We start from the raw sequence: 25,044 nt of genomic DNA on the forward strand, positions 1-25,044 counted from the left end.
TTGATGTCACAGAATGAATCCTAGCAACGAATCCCTTCTTTTAATCAAGTTATGCCATGAAGTTCTTTCTCCCCAATTCCATTCAGTACCTCCTCATTAGTTACATGACCTATCCATCTAATCTTCAGCATTCTTCTGCAAGACCACATTTCAGTAGCTTCATTCTCTTCTTGTCTGAACTGCTTATCATCCATGTTTCACTTATGTACTAGTAGGCTACACTTCAGACAGCTATGTTCAGAAAAACTATTCTTGCTGAGCTGGGCAAAACACCATTTCATGGCAATGTTTTGGGAAATCATAGCCATCAGAACAGTGGCAGCTGTGATCTCTGTTACCATTTTACCACACATGCCATCTGGATTCTTCCTCCTAACACTAGTTTCTCAGAACTCCACACGTGGGAACTGGTTCCACAATATGTCCTTTGTTATCACGATCCACCTGATGCAACTTTATTTTAATTTCTGTGGTCTCAACATTTCATTTCAGTAACTATTCCTCTTTTAGCTTTCTTTTATTTTTACATATTTTTGTTATTTATTTTTTGACACGTCAAAATTTTCCTGCCTCTCAACTTTCTACCATCTACAGTGCACTGAGCTTACCATTCTTATTGGCTCTTCCATTATTATTCAGTAATCTTCATCTTGCTTATTACCCTATCTTCCACCTATATGTTCTCAGGTTTTCATATCTCATCTAGTGCAGGTACCTACAATCAGTCTTTCCTTCACATCCCATGCAGTAAGTCTCCCCTTAGTCAAGGTTCTGGATGACTTTTCTGTAACTCTTTCCATTTCCTAAACCTTACTAGTCCTTTTCCTTCATCCCTCTTCCTTTCCCTTCAAACATTCTGATAGAAAAAGGAGCCATTGTGTCGAAGCGCTTGCATGTTTCCATTCCTTTTATGTGTTTCCTCCTTTTGCTGTTTGACAAGTAGATATTTTAACCGTCCATATCATATTTTCAAACACTGATTATTTTGATTGATAATATAACATATCTTACTTTTGAAATTTATAAAATACTAAAATACTTAGTAGGTAAAGGAAGAATTACCTCATTCAAATCTTGTAATTGTGGAGAGAGGCCACCATGCATACAGAAGATTGTCCCCTCAATAAGAGCAGCTGTAAACAAATGTGTACATCAGTGCTAATATATTAAAACATTGTAAATAAATATTAATCACTTGAATAACAATCTTTCTCTTGTATATTCATCCCTCGTTTAAAAATGAGCCCTCACCAAAGTAGCACAACAAAGAAAGTAAGTATCTTTTTCTTTCAACACATCAACAAGGAAATTAGAGGCATTATTTGCCTTAGGTCATTTGATATCCAGTTGTTTTCAATTATGTTCTGATCTTCAGCTTGTTCATTTTCTGATATTTTAACAAGTATTGATGTCAAGCTTTGTTTCAAAAGGAAAATTCACTTTAGAAAATTATAAAATTATGAGAATTGCTGGTCAATACTTATCTTCACTGGGCAAAACTGTTAGTACTGCTGATAGACATACATAAAAGTATATGAGACTAGTCTGCTTTCAGAATTGTTAGTTCCTTTCTTGGGGAGGAGAGAATGAGAGAATAATAGGTTGTTATTTGTTGTCTTCATCTTCAGTCTGAAGACAGGTGATGCAACTTTTCATGCTATCCTATCTTCTGTAAGCGTCTTCATCTCTGAATGAAAACTGCAACCTACCTCTATTTCTACCTTCTTACCATATTCATTCCTTAGCCTCCCTCTGCATTTGCGCCACCTCCCCTCCACATTTCCTTACATTACCAAATTTCCAAGCCCTTCACGTGTCAACTGATCCTTTCTTGTAGTCTGTGCTATAAATTTCTTTTTTCCCTAATTTCATTCAGTACCACTGCATTAGTTATCCTATCTAGCCATCTAATCTTCAGTATTCTTCTGTAGCACCCCATTACAATTGCTTCTATTCTCTTCTGATTTAAAATGGTTTTTGTCCATGTTTCACTTTTGTACAAGACTACACTGCAGACAAATACCACCAGAAAATAGTTGGTAGCACTTAAATTTATATTCCATCTTAAACAAATTCCTCCTTTTTAAAAATGCTTTCCTTGTCATTTCTATCTTCTCTACTTAAGCCACCATCAGCTATTTTGGTGCTGAAACAGAAAAAAGTCATCCACTACTTTTGGTGTCTCACTTCCTAATCTAATTCCCTCAGCACCACCTGATTTAATTAGACTACATTACCTTTGTTTTATTTCTGCTGATGTTCATCTTATAACCTCATTTAAAGACAGTGCCCGTTCCATTCAACTGCTCTTCCAAGTCCTTTGCCATCTCTGACAGAATTACATTGTCATCAGCAAAGTTTTTATTTCTTCTCACTGAACTTTAATCCTTTTTCAAATTTCTTAATTGGTTTCCTCCACTGCTTGGTCAATGTACAGACTGAATAACATTCTGTCTCTTTCCCTTTTCAACCACTGTTTTTGTTTCTTGTCCTTGACTCTTAAGACTACAGTCTTGTTTCTGTACAAGTTGCAAAAAACTTATAATTTCCTGCATTTTATCCCTGTTACCTTCAGAATATTAAAGTGCATACTCCAGTCAACATTGTCAACTGCTTTCTATAAATCTGCAAATGCTATGAACATAGAATTTCCTTCTTTAATCTAAGATTATTTAAAGAAAGGTAAGGCCAAAAATGGCTGGTACAATCATATCACTAGACATATCAGAGCAAAACAAGGCCATGGCTGATGACCCAAGTGATTCATAAACACAAATAACTGCAGTAAGTTTCCAGAAAATTATTTAAAGCAGTTGGTTTACCTGTTTAGACATTAGCAGTGGATGAAGAGGCCACTGAAAGGATTTTCAAATCTGTACAACTGCAGTCTTTTTCATTTTCAGCCTCATATTCAGGAACTGCATGAAATTTTTTATAATTTCTGGCAAAAAATCAGCAAGTTTTGTTTGGGCACCAGCACAGATTGATTTTGCTACATTTCTTTCTTTTCAAATACCATCCAAACCATTAAATTCATTAAAAGTTAGTTCGAACTGAGGTGGTTTACATAAACAGTCCTCTGTCAAAACTGTAAGCCCATCACATGACAGAACTTCAATCCAACCAACATGTTCCAGATGTGTAGCAGGCAGAATTAAACCACTAGATGGCATTTCAAGTTTGTCACCATAGTTCTTTGTGCAATGAGTGATGTAGCCAGAGAAGTAATGGAATTCTTCTGCGGAGCAGTCAGGTTCCTCTTTAACAGCAAATTCTTCTGGTGCAGTTGAAAAAGGCAAGTTAATATCCTGCAGCTCTCTTTCACTTTCTGTCATTTTCAGTGCTTCACTATGTTGGGCAAAATACCTCTAAACAGATATGCTGTCAAGAATCTGTCACTGTTGTCTGCCTCCATCTAAGTTTCATTTGACAGATGAATATCATAAGTGTTGTGCCACAAAAGTAGCACCTGCAATCAACATTTTACTTCTGTTAGAGGATTCAAGTGGAAATGACTAACTCATCCAATGTGCAAGAAAAAATTATCCAGTGGGTCTTGGTCCACCAATACAATTAAGATGTATGTCATCTTCAATTGCTGAAGATCTGAAAACAATCTCATTGAGTGAACAGTTATCACTGAAGCCCTCTGGGATGGCAACAAATTCAACAAATTATTTTTGCTGCTAATGTGCATTTTCTTGGTACACACATACAACTCCCTTACAATTCTTTCATGAACGTCCTTGTGCAACCCATAACAACAAGATAGTTTTTGTATTCTCAGGTACTCATGATCCCAAACATGTTGTTTGAAAATTGGAAAAAAAAACATTGTTGCTTCCTCTTCGTTATGCATTAAGCAGTTTATAGCTTTAGCCATGATGTTTAAAAAGAGTTGTTCTTTGCCCTTAACATTGAGATGAATCAGTGACAATTTAGAACATTTCATTTCTAAGGTGAACAGTGTTTCTATTATATATTTAGTAATATTTTTTCCACCTGAACGTTTTATTGCATCATCCAGAAAGTGATGCCCATTAATTTAAATATGTGTGGAACTTCTTAATACACCCAAGAAATGCAAAATACAAGATGGAATAATGACAACTGAAACTGTCATTGTAAACACCTAGATTCATTTATTTACTGTAGACTGGGAACGTAGGAATTTGTCTCTGTTATATTAAGATCTTTCCAAACAGACTGATTTTTTGTGCCAAAGTCATATACTACTGCGACATCATCCTGTATGGAGTAGATAATAGAATTTAATTGATTAGTTGTTAACCTTTGACATGCACTTCACAGTTGTTTGCAGAGTATAGTGTAGATGTAGCTGTAGATGCAGGTGTAGAAATAACATGTTTGTATGCTGTCCCATGATTCAATAATTGATTCTGTTGATTTATTGCACTGGATGAGAGTACACATACATGTTCACCTTACAACTGTACAGACAACTGGGCATTCATTAGATTCAAAACATCTGTAAGCACAGCAGAAAAACGTATGAAAGAGTGTGATGTCCAGCTTTTCAGTATTGATAATATTGGAAGTGGGCGACCAACTTGATTTCTTAACAACAAATAACACTTCGTAACTACAGCACTAAGTATAAGGTCTGTATTACTCGGACAAAGATCTGAATTTTATTTTATAAAAGCTAGGACCATGGTGTTTTGTAAAAGATATGATAAAAGTACCCCAGTACACTGGTTAGTTGGTTTACTGATTAAAGGGATCAAAGTACAAGGTCATCAGTCCCTCCTACCTGGAATAGGCGAGTTAATAAAACTACACGGCAAAGGAAGTCCTAGTGTGCAAAACTCAAGGAAAGAAACCCCAAGGGCTATCGAGGTCATCAAGACCTAAAGAAAGGAACAAGGAAGAAGAAAAGGGGGCAAAGGAAGAAAGGCATACAGGGTTCCCTGTCCCAGGAGTGCCAGAGGCCCCCAAGGCAGAAAGTGTGATGGAGGTCATACCCCTACCACATACCAGAGGCACCCCACCCAACAATACCCAAAAAAGACTAGTGACAGGTTCAGTGTGAGAGAAGCATAGGAAAACAAAGGGAGAACACTAAATCAATCAAACATGCGAGAAGGGGGAAGAAGAGCAAAAGACCATGTAGGGTAAGGGTTGGGGTGCCACCACCAAGCCCTGACAGTCACTGTCCGTTCAATGCAGGGGAGGCAATATAGCATACCGCAAACTCCTCAATGGGCTGACGAGGCTGAGAGGAGGCAACATAGCATCCTGTCAACTCCTTAATGGCCTGACAAGGCTAAGGTGCTCTTCCTTAGAGAGAGTTGTAAGAACTCCTCCTCAAATAAACCATAAAACCAGGCTAGTCTCTGAGACTTGCACAAGCACTAGGGGAGCAACTCAGGAAGATTTAGTCTGCCACAGGGAGGCTAGGTTAGGACAGCCTAGCAAAATGTGGATCATTCTCAAATGGGCACCACAATGACAGTAGGGTGGATCCTCACAATGGAGGAGATGTCCATGAGTCTTCCAAATATGGTGGATGTGGCAAAGGATGATAGAGTCCTTGCACTGTAGGTTGTTTGGCAAAGTCAGAGTATGCCATTTCGTATTCCATATCCTTAGCACTTGATGACATCATATCAATCAAAGGTCCAGTTATGGAGTGATGATCTCAAGAGGCAGGTTGCCAGTAGCCAACTTGTCCAGCCTGTCATCGAGTTCATTCACTGGGATTCCAACATGACCTGGAGTGCAGACAAAGACCACCACGTATCCACATTGTCTGAGGTCAAAAAACGAATCCCGCATAGTCAGGACCAAGAGATGGCAAGGATAACACTGATGAAGAGCTTTTAAACTGCTCAAAGAGCCACTACTGATGAGAAAGGACTCACCAGTGCAGGAACAGATAAGCTCAAGAGCACGAGAGATGGATACCAACTCCACAGTGAAGACACTGCAGCCATCTGGCAAGGAGCAGAGCTCATTACACCCCACATGAATGTAAGCAAAGCCAGCTTGACCAGCAACCATTGAGCCATCAGTACAGGCTACTTCTGAATCCCAAAACATGCCAAGAATGAAAAAGAATTGGCAGCAGGGGCCTCAGGCTGAGTGGAGTCTTTTGAACCTTGTGGTAGCTCAAGAAAGAGCTGCGTATGAGAGATGTGCTATGCAGGAGTACATGTGCGAGTCCAGAGAAGAGGTGATAGAGGTGAAAGCTTGAGTATTGAAAAAAGGGACTGGATGTGAATGACGATCATGACCCCAGACCTGATCCACCATAGTGGGAGTTGGATCTCTGTATCTCGAAAGAAGATATGGTAGTTTAAGTGCTCTGGGGATCCGCAGTTGTGTAACGCATAACCATTCAATTGTTGGCATATAACCTGCAATGGTGGAACCCCTGCCTCAAAAAGAAGAGATCACTGGGCTGGTCTGAGAGGTGTATAAGGTACAATGTCTGTAATGTCAGAGGCGATGCCATGCCCTACGCAAGATTTCCATAATCTCAATGGGATTGGTCCAAAGCTTTGTAGAGCCATAGCGGAGCAGAGCAGTCCTTGGTCTAGTTGATGTTGCTGAGGCATTGAAGGGCTGAGATGCAACCAGCATGGCCACTTTAGTTGGTGAAGATGAGGAACCACATCAACTGGACTTCAAAGACTAGTTCCTAAAAAGGTGGGTGTCCACCACATTGAGGGACTGGCCATCAAGGTACAGATATGGATGGAGATGGACTGTGTGGAGGTGACAGAAATCCATAAAACAGGCCTTGGCAGCCTAAAAATGGAGCCATGAGTGAGAGCCCAACTTTGCGCTCAGTATATTGCTACCCCGCAGCCTGTGTTCAGCAACATCCTTCACGGATGAACAGAAATAAATGCAAAAATTATCAGCATACAAAAAAGGAGCCACAGTAGGACCTGCAGCTGCCACTGGGCCATTGATAGACAATACATCTACATCTGCATCTACATGGATACTCAGCAAATCACATTTAAATGCCTGGCAGAGGGCTCATCGAACCACCTTCACAATTCTCTATTATTCCAAACTCGTATAGCGCGCGGAAAAAACGAACACATATATCTTTCCGTAGGAGCTCTGGTTTCCCTTATTTTATAGTGGTGATCGTTTCTCCGTCGGTGTCAACAAAATATTTTAACATTCAGAAGAGAAAGTTGGTGACTGGAATTTTGTGAGAAGATTCCGTCATAACAAAAAATGCCTTTCTTTTAATGATGTACAGCCCAAGTCTTGTATCATTTCAGTGACACACTCTCCCATATTACGTGATACAAAATGTATTGCCCTTCTTTGAACCTTTTCGATGTACTCCTTCAGTCCTATCTGATAAGGATCCCACACCATGCAGCAGTATTCTAAAAGAGGACAGACAAGCGTAGTGTAGGCAGTCTCATTAGTAGATCTGTTACATTTTCTAAGTGTCCTGCCAATAACAGAGTCTCTGGTTAGCCTTCCCCACAACATTTTCTATGTGTTCCTTCCAATTTTATTCGTAATTGTAATTCCAATGTATTTAGTTGAATTTATGGCCTTTATATTTGACTGATTTATCATGTAACTAAAGTTTAATGGATTCCTTTTAGCACTCATGTGGATGACCTCACACTTTTTGTTACTTAGTGTCAACTGCCAATTTTCGCACCATTCAGATATCAGATATCTTTTCTAAATCGTTTTGCCCTCATCTGCAGACAATCTAAGAGTATCTCCCACATTGTTTATATAGATAAGGAACATCAAAGGGCCTGTATCACTACCTTGGGGAGCACCAAAAATCACTTCTGTTTTACTCAATGACTTCCCATCAATTACTATGCACTGTGACCTCTCTGAAAGGAAGTCACAAATCCAGTCACATAATTGAGACGCTATTCCATAAGCACACAATTTCACTATAAGCTGCTTGTTTGGTACAGTGTCAATGGCCTTCTGGAAATCCAGAGATAATAAATCAATCTGAAATACCATGTCAATAGCACTCCAAACTTCATGCGAATAAAGAGCTAGTTGTGTTTCACAAGAATGATGTTTTCTAAACACATGTTGACTGTGTGTCAATAGACCATTTTTTTGAGGTAATTCTTAATGTTTGAACACAATATATGTTCCAGAATTCTTCTGCATATCGACGTTAACGATATGGGCCTGTAATTTAGTGGATTACTCCTACTACCTTTCTTGAATATAGGTGTTACCTGTGCAACTTTCCAGTCTTTGGGTATGGATCTTTTGTCGAGCAAACGGTTGTGTATGATTGTCAAGTATGGAGCTAATGCATCAGAATACTCTGAAAGGAACCTAATTGGTATACAGTCTGGGCCAGAAGACTTGTTTTATTAAGTGGTTTAAGTTGCTTCACTACTCCGAGGATATTTACTTATACGTTACTCATGTTGGCAGCTGTTCTTGCTTTGAATTCTGGAATATTTACTTCATTTTCTTTTGTGAAGGCATTTCAGAAGGCTATGTTTAGTAACTCTGCTTTGGCAGCACTGTCTTCGATAGTATCTCCATTGCTATCGTGCAGAGAAGACATTGATTGTTTCTTGCTGCTAACATACTTCACATATGACCAGAATCTCTTTGGATTTTCTGCCAGGTTTTGAGACAAAGTTTCATTGTGGAAACTGTTATAAATGTTGTGGATTGGCAGGAGAGCCAACCCAGGAAAACTAGAGGAAGCCGAAAGGCACGCGTTTTAGCTCACGCAGGCTGGCGTGAGGTCTGGAACAGGACAAGGAATTTAGACTTTAGAAAAACGGATGAAGCTGGTGGAATACTTAACTTTAATCCATAAATGGTGAATGTCGATCTGACGGTACATGATTAACAAGATCAATAGCAACTGATAATGGCGCCTTGCTAGGTCGTAGCAAATGACGTAGCTGAAGGCTATGCTAACTATCCTCTCGGCAAATGAGAGCATATTGTCAGTGAACCATCACTAGCAAAGTCAGTTGTAAAACTGGGGCGAGTGCTAGGAAGTCTCTCTAGACCTGCCGTGTGGCGGCGCTCGGTCTGCAATCACTGATAGTGGTGACACGCGGGTCCGACGTATACTAATGGACCGCGGCCGATTTAAAGGTTACCACCTAGCAAGTGTGGTGTCTGGTGGTGACACCACAATAAGCATCTCCCATTGGAGTCTGTGGTAAATTTTGAGCTTCTGTAAAAGAGCACCAATCTTGGGGATTTTGTGTCTGTTTGAATTTGGCATGTTTGTTTTGTTGTTTCTGCAACAGTGCTCTGACCCATTATGTGTACCAAGGAGGATCAGCTCCGTCATTTGTTAATTTATTTGGCATAAATCTTTTAATTGCTGCTGATATTATTTCTCTGAATGCAAGCAACATCTGGTCTACACTTTTATCATTAATTTGGAAGGAGCGGAGACTGCCTCTCACGAAGGTGTCAAGTGAAATTTTATCTGCTTTTTCGAATAGGTATACCTTTCGTTTATTTTTGGAGGATTTGGGGGTTACAATATTCATTCTTGCTACGACAACCCTGTGTTCACTAATCCATGTATCCATTTTGATGCTCGTTACTAACTAAGGATTATTTGTTGCTAAGAGGTCAAGTGTGTTTTCACAACCATTTACTATTTGCATGGGCTCATGAACTGACTGCTCGAAATAATTTTCAGAGAATGCATCTAGCAAAATTTTTGATGATGTTTTATGTGTACTTCCAGAATTAAACGTGTATTTTCAGCAATATATTGAGGGTAAATTAAAGTCTCCACCAACTATTATCACATGAGTCGGGTACATGTTTGAGATCAAATTCTGGTTTACTTTGAACCTTTCAGCAACTGTATGATCTGGATTGGGAGGTCGGTAAAAGGATCCTATTACTGTTTTATTCCAGCTGCCAACGATGACCTCTGTCCATATTAACTCACAGGAACTATCTACTTCAATTTCGTGACAAGATAAACTACTTCTAATAGCAACAAACACACCACCGCCAACTGTGTTTAGCCTAACCTTTCGGAACACCATTAGGTTCTTTGCAAAATTTTCAACTGAGCTTATCTCTGGCTTTAGCCAGCTTTCAGTACATATAACGATTTGAGCAGCAGTGCTTTCTATTAGTGCTTGGAGCTCTGGTACTTTCCCAACACAGCAACAACAATTTACAACTGTTATACCAATGGTTCCTGTATCTATGTTCTTCCTGTGTTTGGCCTGCATTCTTTGTAGCTGAAGCCCTTCTTGTGTTTTCCTGAGACCCTCTAACCTAAAAAACTGCCCAGTCCACGGCACACAGCCTCTGCTACCTGTGTAGCCGCCTCCTGCATATAGCGGAACCCGAAAACCAACCACCCGAAACCCCACCACTAAAATGAGAGCGACTCTCAAAACAAAACCCTTCAGAACTCCATTCTCCTGTACATAGGAGGTGCTATGGGAGGTGCCAACCTGTAACTAGAAAGTGTGACATGAAAAAAATACCAAGTTTGGGAGTGGGCTATGGAGGCCCACTCATGTAAGGTGGAAAGGATGTGGTGGCGCCATGTGATATTATAAGCTTTATGCAGATCAAAGACTATTGGAAAGTATATTGATGCTGGGTAAAAGCCATTCAGATATCAGACTCAATGTGGACTAAATTATCTGCAATAGAAAACCACCCAGAGTCAAAGCCAAAAGGTCCCAGGACTCAAGGATCCAATACAGCCTTCCACTTACCACACTTTCAGGTAACTCGCAGAGGATATTGGTTAAAATGGACGACACCTGTCCATCAGATGAAGCAATTTTCCAAATTCAAAACTGGAAAACTTACACTTTCTCACCAGTGGGAACGGAATTCCCTCTCGCTTGAGAGATGCTTCAAAAGGGCTAGTAAGATGATGGCTAGCCACAAATAAGTGCTGAAGGATTTGGGTGTGCACCCAACTCAGTCCAATCCAGGAGCCATGTCAGGACAGACAACAAGGGTGCTGGCGAATTCCTGTTCACAAAATGGGATGTTATAAAGCTCCAGGCAGCAGGAAACAAAATATGAAGGGAGTCACTCCAGATGGTATTTGAAAAGATAGAACGTGGGCAGATAGTGGACTGATGCTGAGGCCTGGACAAAATTCTGGGCAAAATCCTCAGAGGCAGAATCTGGTCTGGTGAGGATAACGTCATTCAGAGAAATTCATGGGATACTTGTAGGAATATGGAGGCCAAAAATGCACCTGATCTTTTCCCATACCTGGGAAGAGGGAATTGCCCTATGGCAAAGATATGTTGTTCCCAACAAATCCTTTTTGGGTATTTAATAGGATAATGGGCCAAAGTACAAAGCCATTTATAAAGTTGAAGAGGATTTCAAGAGATGGATGCTGTTTGTAGTGATCTTTAATAGCCACAGCAAGTTCAGGTGTCCTCCAAGGGATAGTGTTCCATCAGGCAGAACCTGAGAAAGAAGGAATAAGCAGTTTCCAAGAGGATGGCAAAGGTCAAACTCCATACAGACTCATCAGTGTCTAGTGATTGAGTGGTTGCGATGGTAGCCAAGGAAAAGGATCTCAATTCACATTAGTAAAGGTCCAGCTGGAAGGGGTCTAGGAGATTGATAGTGATGAAAATATAAGATGATTGGAAAATGATCACTGTCACGCAAATCGTTATGAATTGTCCATTGAACAGAGGGGACAAATCCAGGCAGATGGAAAGATCAATGGCTGAGAAAGTGCTGCGTGCCACATTTAAGTGTGTGGGGGCTCCAGTGTTGAGAAATGAGAGATCTAGCACTGTCAGCAGGTCCTCAATAATCCTGCCCCAGTCAGTAGTTGCAGTACTGCCCCACAAAGGGTTATGAGCATTAAAATCTCCAAGGAGAAAGAAGGGGGGAGGTAGCTATTGAAGGAGGGCGAAAAGAGCAGAAGTGTAGGAGGCTGGTCTGGGGGGAGAGAAAGATTGCATATCATTACTGCAGAGTCTAAATGGATCAGAATGGCCACCACTTCCAGTGCTGTATGAAGATGAAACCAGGAAGTAACAATACCCATGTGGCCCAATATACAGACACCATCAGAGGCTCGCAAAGAGCTAACTTAGTTCTGGCAGAAAGCTGAGGCCCCTGCCAATGTTCAATGTCAACATTCATTAACCATGCACAGATGGCAGATGGCAGCACCAACAGTGGAAGGTATATAAAGTGTGTCGGGCTGGATGCAGAAAACAGGGCAGTTGTTGTCATAATGTGGAAACAGAGCAACTTATCCAACACACAAAAGGGGACAGTCACTGGTTTTTCATCTAAGGATGGAAGCATTTCCAAAATGGAAAGAGTAAACTGTTTGTGTGCTTCTGTGGTTAAAGTCTATTGTCTATAGCAAAATGGCACTATCCAAAACTGGTGCCGAGGCAACTGTGGTGCACCAAGGGCCATAGATGACAGGGGTGAAAGATGACTGGGGAGTTGTTTGTGGGTGAACTGACATGCAACTGCTAAGCAAACTGACCATCCAGATGAACCAATGGGCTACTAACAGTGTCCCCTCAACAGCTGTTCAGTGATGTTGCTGTGTATGGGCCTTTGCAGCATGCACTTTATTCAAGCACCAATGCTGTGTGCTGCTCATCAGTGATGAAGCCTGGAATTTGCACACCAGTACCAAAACTAGATGTCTACTGAGTGGTGATGGTAACTTTTCCAGATGGATTATATTTTATGTGCCATTGGACTGATGGCCATTGGCGTGTTCAGCATGAAACATTCGAAAGTAAATACGTATGCCGGAGGAGAGAACGTTATGGTCTGGGATACATTTTTGTGGCATTTCCTGGGCACAATGGATCAGCACAATAATGCATCCATCCCTATATGAAGTTTGTTTTTCCTCAGCTCGATGGCACCTATCAGCAGGACAGTGCAACATGTCACTCAGCTTGCAGTGTATGTGTGCACTTCCAAGGGCACCAGGAGGAGTTTACCATACTCCCCTGGCCACCAGACCCCCTAGATTAAAACCAATTGAGAATCTGTGGGATCACATTGATCGGACAGTTCATGCCATGGATCCTCAACCGAGAAACCTAGTGTAGACACTGGAGTCGGCATGGCTCCACATGTCAGTACCTTTCAGAATCTCACTGACACTCTCTTTGCTAATCTCACAGTGGTCTGTGCTGCAAAAGGCAGCTATTGAGGCTGTTGGCAGGTGGTCACATTAAAGTGACAGGACAGTGTATACATCTCACTCGTGAAGCAGGCACTCACTCGGATCCTTTGAGTCACACTGTAGAGCATGTGCTGCGACTGGGCACTAGGTTCTCCCAAGGCAGACAGTTTTCTTATGCCCATTAAAGCGGTTTGTCAGTTTAGTAATGACAGTTTCATGTACTTTTACATGTGTCTATCAGCACAACTGAAAATTATGGCTCCTGAAGATCATAGGCTGCAATTTTATCTCATAATTTTGCACCAGACTTAACATATACTAATTATTTTTCAACATAATTACTACTGAAACATATGTGACAGCAGAGTAATAGCTTTGTACTACTATAAAAATGAGTTTGTCACTTGTCCATCAAGTCATGTTGTGAAACTGCTCTGCAGTTCTTCACTTCAGGAGGTCACAAGACTTAATGCTATCATGAACAACAATCCGTGCAGCTGTATATTGTGAGACATTGGAAAGGCTACACATTTTAAATTTATGTATCATTCTCAATGAAATAGGCTTTGTCATAGGTAGTGTACTCAAACCTAAAGGTACAGTTAGAATCTTTAATACAAAAAACAACACTGTTCTATCAGATGAAAGAGGAAAGCATCAGTCTCAAATATTAAAATCAAAATTGTAATTATAATAGAAATCTTTATTATTTTAACATCTATTTTCTGTCAGCCAGTTATGTAATTGTTTTGAAATTTTTAAATGTCATGGATTGTGTGGAGAGAGGAAATGTATTAAAAATTCTGAGAGCGTTCACTTGATTGGAGTTTCCTCGTCTTACTAGCCTGTGCCATGAAAAATTTCAATGTTTGTGTTATTTCTGGTGTTGTGTTTGTGAATTGCTTCTTTGGCAATACACACTTTAATATTATTTTCGACAAAGAATGTAGCAACACGGATAAGTAGATTCACAGTTCTTAGTATTCTACGCCAGATAAAAAAAAGGGGGGTGGGGGTGTTGTACTCCATAGGAGAAGTGTTGCATATAGCCTACTGTACAGTCATATTTTTCTATGTTTAAAATGTTACTGACATGAGTAAGCCACATGAGATATGAAACTGCAAGAGTCTAAAATACACTCCTGGAAATGGAAAAAAGAACACATTGACACCGGTGTGTCAGACCCACCATACTTGCTCCGGACACTGCGAGAGGGCTGTACAAGCAATGATCACACGCACGGCACAGCGGACACACCAGGAACCGCGGTGTTGGCCGTCGAATGGCGCTAGCTGCGCAGCATTTGTGCACCGCCGCCGTCAGTGTCAGCCAGTTTGCCGTGGCATACGGAGCTCCATCGCAGTGTTTAACACTGGTAGCATGCCGCGACAGCGTGGACGTGAACCGTATGTGCAGTTGACGGACTTTGAGCGAGGGCGTATAGTGGGCATGCGGGAGGCCAGGTGGACGTACCGCCGAATTGCTCAACACGTGGGGCGTGAGGTCTCCACAGTACATCGATGTTGTCGCCAGTGGTCGGCGGAAGGTGCACGTGCCCGTCGACCTGGGACCGGACCGCAGCGACGCACGGATGCACGCCAAGACCGTAGGATCCTACGCAGTGTCGTAGGGGACCGCACCGCCACTTCCCAGCAAATTAGGAACACTGTTGCTCCTGGGGTATCGGCGAGGGCCATTCGCAACCGTCTCCATGAAGCTGGGCTACGGTCCCGCACACCGTTAGGCCGTCTTCCGCTCACGCCCCAACATCGTGCAGCCCGCCTCCAGTGGTGTCGCGACAGGCGTGAATGGAGGGACGAATGGAGACATGTCGTCTTCAGCTATGAGAGTCGCTTCTGCCTTGGTGCCAATGATGGTCGTATGCGTGTTTGGCGCCGTGCAGGTGAGCGCCACAATCAGGACTGCATACGACCGAGGCACACAGGGCCAACACCCGGCATCATGGTGTTGAGAGCGATCTCCTACACTGGCCTTACACCACTGGTGATCGTCGAGGGGACACTGAATAGTGCACGGTACATCCAAACCGTCATCGAACCCATCGTTCTACCATTCCTAGACCGGCAAGGGAACTTGCTGTTCCAACAGGACAATGCACGTCCGCATGTATCCCGTGCCACCCAACGTGCTCTAGAAGGTGTAAGTCAACTACCCTGGCCAGCAAGATCTCCGGATCTGTCCCCCATTGAGCATGTTTGGGACTGGATGAAGCGTCGTCTCACGCGGTCTGCACGTCCAGCACGAACGCTGGTCCAACTGAGGCGCCAGGTGGAAATGGCATGGCAAGCCGTTCCACAGGACTACATCCAGCATCTCTACGATTGTCTCCATGGGAGAATAGCAGCCTGCATTGCTGCGAAAGGTGGATATACACTGTACTAGTGCCGACATTGTGTATGCTCTGTTGCCTGTGTCTATGTGCCTGTGGTTCTGTCAGTGTGATCATGTGATGTATCTGACCCCAGGAATGTGTCAATAAAGTTTCCCCTTCCTGGGACAATGAATTCACGGTGTTCTTATTTCAATTTCCAGGAGTGTATGTCATTCTGGGGTAACTGCTTCTACACATATATTTCTGTTTCCACATGAGGTAGGACACTTCTAAGATTTCTTTGCTAAATTGGTTGATACATTCTTCCAAAATAGGTCTGGCTGCATGATGTATAAATGCTGCTGTTGCACCAGCACAATGTGTGTTGAATGCTTTTCAGTATCAGCCACTTGTGCTCACAAAATGTCAGAATAATTGTTAAATGTTGGCCAAAGATCCTGGGATAAAAGCCAATGAGCAAGAAATAAACAAGTGGCAGCAAAAGCCTCAAAAATTTTGTTTTTCAAAATATTTTTTTAAAATTTATTGTACATGAAAGGTTCAAATATTTTTGAGATCATTGGCACAACAAAGATAGGTCAGTAACTCTGGAGGAGCTATTTTCACCATTTTTGAGAACGGGGATAAGTAATTCATTTTATCTCTCAGGCAAGCATTGTAAAACCTGATAATCATCACTCACTTTTACGTATTCAATTCAAAATTAGGGAAATCTATTTTTTGCCAGTCCTTTCAGAGACAGAAAAAAATTCTCACTTAGATGATGCGGTAGTAAAATGTATGAACTCAGACACATCAATAACAATAAAAAGGCTATTTGTTGGTACTGCTAGTTTCAGTGTAAGTTAGAACATGCAACTATTTCTTGTATTAGATTATTTAGTAAAAGAAGGTCAGTTGTATGCAGCATTGTGTAACCTGACAAAAATTTATGTTAGTAATGGACTGATGTTTTTAATTTCAATTAATTTTGTGGTAATCACTATATTTACAAGTCTGCTTCTTACTAAAACTTTTATTTTATTTTAGTTCTGGCTCAACAGTCTAGATTCTAGAGGGAGAGTAGTGATGAGGTTGAGATTGTTGCCTCCTGGTGCCTCAACATTCAAATTGAGGCTGATGAGTGTAAATCCGACACAGTTCTAAAAAAACATTATAATCAGAATCTGGTCCAAAGAAGGGAAAGAAAAGTGTCAATGTACATAACAGAATCAACTCTGTTAGTTATAAAGTTTCTGTCAGGCACATCACTATTGACAGCACTGTTTTGGCTTTTCAAGATGACTAGGTCGTACAGAGTATAGTCTCCACACACTCCTCAACTCTTAGCAACTGCTTACTCCTCTCAGAGTTTATCTGGGTAATCTGCATGAGCAATGAAAGCCTTTCAATTCGACAACTTAGCTATCATTGTAATCTTTCACTCACTACATGTAATCCAAACTTTAATTTGATTTAAGTGAAAATGATAAGTGTTTCTCACCAACTGGCAGGCAGTTGAACAGATCAGTGAAGGTCTTCCACAATTTCACACTATATCGCCTTTTGCACTCATCATAGAACCCATAAACTCTGAAAAAAAGAATGGAATTATGGAAGAGTTTTGTACACAACATATATTAATATCAGAGTCAGAAAAAAGTTATTTGCAATTAGTGATGCAAGTTCCATTACCTGTTAATGCTTGCACATTCATGGTTCCCTCTTAGTAAGAAGAAGTTATTGGGATACTTTAGTTTGTATGCTAACAGCAGACAAATTGTTTCTAGAGAATTCTTTCCCCTGTAACAAAATGAGAAAATAGTTTTAGCTTACATCATATGAAGTTTTTCTTCTGCTTGCAACTCTACGTTTACTGTAACATCATGCATATTTTATGTGGCAGATGAAAAACCAAGACAACAAATTACAAAATGTTTTTGTATGTTGTCTAATTAGTGCATCAAAATACTATTCATTTACATTTTCTTTAATGTAGAACAAGTTATTCACTTTTAACATAACACAGACAAAACATAAAGTTACAGTTAAGCTAAGAACAATGTCAGGAGCCAAAATAATGCTTGTTATATATGTTGTGGTGTATTAGGATCATGATTAAGTTTTCACATTTGGTTTTCAAAGGGATTACTTTACATATAACAGTGTACCACTGGTTCCTAAACTTCAGAAATATCAGTACAACAGATACTATCATATTAAGTCAAACCACAATTTAGTGTCTCCTACCCATGAGGAAGCTTTGACAGGGGTTCTATTTTAGGCTGTGGAAGGTGAGAGTGAAAGAATGAGGGGATGAAAACTAGATAACATAGTTTCATAAAAAAAACTGCAAATAGTAACAGTAGAGAAACTAACACTATGTTCTTTGAGGTGAAAAGGTAAAGTATTATGGCATTGTTGGCTAGGAGATATGTGGGATTTTGTTCAGCTGCCTAACACAAAATCCTTTTCTTGCTCATATACAGTGGCACACGTTCTTTTTGAAGTCTATGTAAAAGTTTTATCTCTCCAGTGCAGGTGGTTAGTGATGGATGTATATAGGATTTCATGTCATGTTATGTGTTGTTTTGCTGTTATTTTTAATGACAAAGATGTGTGTGTGTGTGTGTGTGTGTGTGTGTGTGTGTGTGAGAGAGAGAGAGAGAGAGAGAGAGAGAGAGAGAGAGAGAGAGAGAGAGAGAGAGAGAGAGAGAGGGAGGGAGGGAGAGGGAGAGGGAGAGAGACAGAGAGAGAGAGAGAGAGAGAGAGAGAGAGAGAGAGAGAGAGAGAGAGAGAGGGGGGGGGGAGGCCAGGGTGGGAGGGAGGGAGGGAGGGGGAATGAGAGAGTGAGAGAGAGAGAGTGAGAGAGGAGGGGGGGGTGGGGGGACATTGCACAGCCTGCTCCTCACTCATAGTACCAATGGTGCTGTGAGGCTAACATTGACCTCCTACAGACAGATAGCTGTAGGTAGTGTCATATGCCCTCAATTCATGATGCACTGTCGAGAGTATGGAATTTAACCTAGGACATGGATGCAAAGTTTCATAGTCAGTGGGGTTGTATCCCACCAACCTCTCCTCCACTTGCTGGCCAAATGAGGCAATGGAAAATTTCTTCACCTATCAGAATTCGAATCAGACACTTCCAAGTTAAGTACCATTGCACAAGTGTGTGTTAGCACTTTTGGCTACAGAATAACTGCATAATACAATTACATAAAAGAGAAGTGATTCATTGCACTAGTGTTGGGTCTTCTGAAACTAGTTAGTTTTCACTTGTTAAGACACTGGACTTACATTCTGGAGGATGATAGTTTTGATTATCCATATTTAGGTTTTCCATAATTTTTTGAAATTTTTTATGTAAAGCAATGCTATGACAGGTTCCTTTGATAGTGGATGGCCAATTTCCTTGTCCATCCTTTCCTAATCCAAGCTTGTAGTCCATCTCTACTGACCGCATCACTGACTTCCCACCCCAATGGTCTCTTTTTGGTTCTGTTTCTGGTAAAGATGAAAAACATTCAGGAGCAAATCTAATGGCAGAAGAGTTCTTAAAAAATGTAAATGTATTTATGAGCAGTCTGTTCACAACTGATGAACTTACTTTGGCAAGGTATGTCATTGTATACTAGCTACTAAATAATACTCGCAGGTTTATGAACTACAGCTTGGTGTCACGTGTGCGCCACCAGTATGGCTTGGTAAAGGGACACAACACAGTTGGTAAAAGGTAATTTTGCTTGGGTTAGTCCTGAGTTCCACTAACTGATGTTACTCTTGAACTACTTGTAGTTACACTGAGGTCTATAATGAACACTTATCACTCGTGTGGGGGGCACTCAAATCTGAGCTGAGTAGCCAATTTGAATCATGGTGGTGGAAGAAATTTTCATTTCCAGTATTTGGTTGGCGAGCTGGGTGCCAGGTGATAGGCTACAGTTCCTGGTCAGCAAACTCCAGGCCCAAGTTGAAATGATCATATCCCAAAGCTCTCTTCAGTGCCTCTTGGAGTGAGGACATGTGACAATGTTGAAGGTAAGCCATCTATCAGATGGGGACCACTTCCTTAGTGGTACCGGCTATGTACTGGCTCTGTTGTTCACTATCTCCTGCTCTGCTTATTCCTCCTCCTCCTCTTACTACCCCTACAGAACTATAAACAATACAAATACACACAGAGTGCTACAAGCATTCATTACTACCACTTCCGTAAAATAGCTGTGTTTAAGAGGAAAGCACATGCTTTGTAACCGAGGGGTGGGCAATGGTTGCAAATAAAATTAACCTTTACAGCTTATGAGTGTGGATACCCATGAGACATCCAACAAACAGTGTGTAACCACAACTTTAACCGGGACTGCAGCCATACCCTTAGTGGTGCATGTAAACAGGCACATGATGAAGAAAGGCTACAGAGAAATAAGCTATCTCATCCACCGTATAATGAAATGAACATTACTACCAATATTCTTCATTAACAGATGTTGGCATAATCTCTGGTAGCATATGGGAATTCCATGACTTTGTGACATCTATATGATACAATTTTGCCGACTACCAAGTACCAATTGGGCTACTAAAATCTCCAGATGATGACAACAGATGAAGTCATTGAAAGCTTGAGACTGAATACAAATCTGACATGGCAAGAACTCTGTGAAGCATTTATTCAGTGCCACATGACATATACATTGATTCTTGAGGTAGTAGAGATATAGCAGTAATATAGTATTAATAATTTAGTGAATTGCCTGTGACTCAAGACACCTTTTCCCTCACTTGATCTCACCAACACAAGGTAATTATCAATCTTAATTAATCTCCCTAAATTCTCCAACTATTTTTCTTCCATTTTTACTTGTGCAGGAGATTTTGCGTACCACAGCCCTTATTTTTGCAGACAGGTTCCATGCAATTCTCCTTCAGGGACCTGTGTGAGATGATGGTGTCTTGCAGCATTTCATTGGAGAAGCTGAAGAACCCATGCTTCAGCCACTTCTTGGAAAAGTACACAACACATCCAGTTCCATATGAATCACCACTGATAAGGAACTATTTATCTGTGTTGTACAAGGAGGTGTTTAGCAAAATTCAAATTAGTGTTGCTGATCAGAAGGTCTGGGTGTCCATAGATGAAACCACTGATGTGGGTGGGCATTATGTTGCAAATGTTGTTGTTGGTGTTCTAAAAGCTGACAGACCTGGAGAAATGTTCCTCCTAACATGTGAAGCTCTTGAGAGAGTAAACAAGTCGATAGTTGCCCTTTTGTTTGACAACTCCATGAAGTTACTGCAGCCAGATGGTGTAAACAGAGACAATGTTTTGCTGCTAGTAACAGATGGTGCTTAATAGATGGCTACAGCAGCCAAGGAGCTTCAGCTTCTCTAACCCCCAATGTTGTATGTCACTCATTTTTCACATGAGTTACACAGAGTGGCAGAGGAGGTGCAATCAAATTACCCTGATGTGAACTAATTAATTTACTGTGGCAAGAAAGTACATGTGAAAGCTTTGTTACAGCTGCAAAAATTCAAGGACCAAGCACCTTCACTGCCACTCTGCCATCAACCCGTTCTTACACAATGCATTTCTTGGCTTAATTCTGCTGATTATTACTGCACTAACAATACTAAAATAAAGATGATGTTTTTTTTTTTGGGGCTTGATAGTATGAATAAAGTTCCATCAAAACTGTGAAAGAGGTCTTTACATATACCTTGTCTGGAAACTTGGCATATGTGAATGCCAACTTTTCAGTGTTATGAGCAGCCACCACATGCCTGGAAGCTGATGGTACTCAACTGTGTGATGCCCTGGATATTGTGCAACATGTGCTGAGTGAGCTGCACAAGCTCATGGTCATGTGGCTGACAAAGTGAACAACAAATTGCGAAGTATTTTCCAGCAGAATCCTGCATGTTCTACAATATGCCAAAGTTAGCGACAGTCTTTCTGGGAATGCCACAACATTAGAAGACAGAGTGGCCTTGCCTCATTCAAATACTCTCCTGTGACATGGAAAGGAGCTTTTCTGGGTATAATACTAACCTCACTGACAACCGAAGATCTTGGAAATGGAAAATCTGAAAATGGAACTTGTTATACAGTGCAGATCAGTGGAAACTGAAGATTGACAGGACATGTTATCTAATTTGGATTACTGTAAACAAGTTTTGTGCAGTAGTAAAATATTGGTTTTGTTGTTTGGATACATGCCTTTGTTTTCACCATACTTCTTGTCTTTTTTCAAACACATGCAGACATTTCAGAAGTAAGTGGTAGTTAGTTTTAAGTGCTATATTCACATCATCTTTAGAAGTGAATTTTGTATCACAATGTATATTTAAAAAATCAACAATGTTTTTTGGATAAACTTATATAAGTCATATTTTATTTTTTTAGGTCATATTTATATAAGTTTTTTGTCATAAGTGCTTGCTGTGTTTTAGGTAACTAAAATATCGACCCTAGTGATCAACTGCTGAACTTCTACTCTCCACAGCAGTTGTTTGATGCAACAGTCGCACCTACATGTGAAAAGAAGATGGATCACAAGCATTTAAGCTGATCAGCCAGAACATTATGACCACCTAGCTAGTAGCCAGTTTGTCCACCTCTGGCATGGATAACAGTGGTGACACAGCGTGGTATGGAAGCAATGAGGCCTTGCCAGGTCGCTGGAGGAAGTTGGCACTGCATCTGCACCCACAACTCAACTGATTTCCACAAATTCCAGTGAGGGGGGCGATGAGCTCTGACACCCTGTTCAATCACATCCCAGATGTGTTCGATTGTGTTCAGCTCTGGCAAGTAGGGACCAGTATGTCAACTGGAACTCGCCACTGTGTTCCTCGAACCACTCCATCAAACTCCTGGCCTTGTGAGATGGTGCATTATCTTGTTGAAAAATGCCACTGCCGTCGCAAAACATGATCGTCAACCCATTGTACGATACTCCTTGGCCATCATGGTGCCTTGCACGAGCTCCACTGGATGCATGGATGCCCATTGTGAATGTTTCACAGAGCGTAATGGAGCTGGGATTGTCTCCATCCTGCTGTACTGGTGTCAAGGAGCTGTCTCCCCGGAAGGCGACGGATTCGTGCCCTCCCATCAGCATGATGAAGAATGTATTGGGATGCATCCAATCAGGCAATGCTGTGCCATTGCGCCAACATCAAGTGCCTGTGATTATGTGCCCACTTCAGTTGTAGTTAGTTGCTGACGTCAAGATGTTGACATTGGAACATGCATGGGTCATTGGCTGCTAAGGCCCATCGTTAGGAGTGTTTGGTGCACTGTGTGTTAAGACACACTTGTGCACTTCCCAGCACTGAAGTCTGGTGTTAGTTCTACCACAGTTTGTCGCCAGTCCTGTTTTACCAGTTTGCCCAGTCTACGACGTCCGACATCTGTAATGAGGAGCGGCTGCCTAATCCCATGCCATCTGGATGTGATTTCACCTCGGTTTCGCTACGTGTTGAAGATACACAGCACAGTACAGCACTCCTCGAACACCCAACAAGTCGTGCAGTTTCCGAAATGCTCGTGCCAAGCTTTCGGGCCATCACAATCAGCCCTTGGTCAAACTCGGATAGATTGCGTGCCTTCCCCATTGTACACACGGACAGCACACTCATTGATACTATACTGGAGCGCCTAAGGAACTGGAATAGGCAGGCATATTCAAATACAGATATATGTCAACAGGCAGAAGACGGCACTGCTATCGGCAACACCTATATAAGCCAACAAGTGTCTGGTGCAGTTGTTAGATTGGTCACTGCTGCTACAATGGCAGGTTATCAAGATTTAAGTGAGTTTGAATGTGGTGTTATAGTCAGCGCATGAGTGATGGGTCACAGCATCTCCGAGGTAGCGATGAAGTGGGGATTTTCCCAAACGATCATTTCATGAGTGTACTGTGAATATCAGGAATTTGGTAAAACATCAGATCTCCAGCATCACTGCAGCCGGTAAAAGACCCTGCAAGAATGAGACTAATGATGACTGAAGAGAATTGTTCAGCGTGACAGAAGTGCAAACCTTCTGCAAATTGCTGCAGATTTCAATGCTGGTCCATCGACAAGTGTCAGCACATGAACCATTCAACAAAACAATCGATATGGGCTTTCGGAACCAAAGCCCACTCGTACACCCTTGATGACTGCATGACACAAAGCTTTACACCTCACCTGGGCCCTTCAACACTGACGTTGGACTATTGATGACTGGAAACATGTTGCCTGGCCGGACGAGTCTCATTTCAAATCGTATTGAGTGGATGGAATTGTACAAGTATGGAGGCAGCCTCATGAATCCATGGACCCTGCATGTCAGCAGGGGACTGTTCAAGCTGGTGGGGGCTCTGTAATCATGTGGGGCGTGTACAGTTTGAATAATACGTCTAGGTATGACTGGCAGGTGACACGTAGGTAGCATCCCGTCTTGTCACCTGCATCCATTCATGCCCATTGTGAAATCCGATGGACTTGAGAAATTCCAGCAGGACAATGCGGCACTCCATACGTCCAGAATTGCTAGAGAGTGGCTCCAGGAACACTCTTCTGACTTTAAACACTTCTGCTGGCCATCAGACTCTGCAGACATGAACGTTACTGACCATATCTGGTATGCCTGGCAACGTGCTGTTGAGAAGAGACCGCCACCCCTTCGCACTCTTCCTGATTTATGGACAGCCCTGCAGCAATCATGGTGTCAATTCCATCCAGCACTATTTGTGACATTAGTCAAGTCCATGCCACATTGTGCTGCGGCACTTCGTGGGGCCCTACACGATATTGAGCAAGTGTACCAGTTTCTTTGGCTCTTCAGAGTGTAAGCACCGTCTGTGTGTCTGACTAGTAGTCATTCCTCGCCAAGAGACCCTGCTGTCGCCTGGATGGGTTTATATCGATAGTAGGTTGGTGGTCATAATGTTCTGGCTGATCATTGTATTTGTTTTGGATACTATTTGTAGGGAACAGTGCCAAAGTGTTCAGTGGGGTCATCCAATTAATAATCATAAAAAAATGCTTGGTGCTTTTTGAGTAACTGAGAAGCTGAATAACAAGTTTTTAAATTTAGATCGGATGTCTGTTGCAGGTTTTGACTAGCTGGATCGTCATTTGAAGAGACATATACAACTGCAAAATTCTTCCAGCAGAAATTGTATTCAACTGATTGAAATGCTTGAAATTACAATAAGGTGGTGGTCTTTTTATTGGCTCTACCCAGCGTCTTCACGGGGACATCACATTGGATTTGGCTATGTTAGTGGTCTAGGGATGCCAGATGCCATTCCCTGTTGATACGACTGACCTGGCAATCCTGTTTTCTCTTTAATACTCTGTATGCAACTCATCACTGCCATTTGGAAACGGATGAAACGATTCTCACTTAACTGTCGCATTGAAGATTTAATGCTTCTAAAAAAATTACATGTGGGGATCACTGTCTGATTCCCTCTGCAGGCATTCTAGGGGGCTTTAAATCACCTTCTTCCTGAAGGTGCAGTTGCAACCTTTGCTGAAGTTTCAGAATATTCCTCAATCAAAGAT

At 41.6% G+C, this 25,044-nt stretch overlaps 1 protein-coding gene across 1 annotated transcript in view; it reads right to left on the reverse strand.

Moving 5' to 3' along the window:
- The window catches only part of LOC126475483 (serine/threonine-protein phosphatase PP1-alpha-like), a 552,942-nt gene that overhangs the window by 14,467 nt on the left and 513,431 nt on the right, over positions 1-25,044 (reverse strand). Inside the window, exons 3-5 of the mRNA XM_050103382.1 lie at positions 17,173-17,280; positions 16,982-17,070; positions 1,063-1,133 (exon numbers count right to left, since the gene is read on the reverse strand). Of these exons, the coding sequence (XP_049959339.1) occupies positions 1,063-1,133; positions 16,982-17,070; positions 17,173-17,280 (268 nt within the window). The remainder of the gene's footprint in view (positions 1-1,062; positions 1,134-16,981; positions 17,071-17,172; positions 17,281-25,044) is intronic.

The sequence above is a fragment of the Schistocerca serialis genome, chromosome 4 (genome assembly GCF_023864345.2).
Source record: "Schistocerca serialis cubense isolate TAMUIC-IGC-003099 chromosome 4, iqSchSeri2.2, whole genome shotgun sequence".
NCBI lineage: Eukaryota > Metazoa > Arthropoda > Insecta > Orthoptera > Acrididae > Schistocerca > Schistocerca serialis.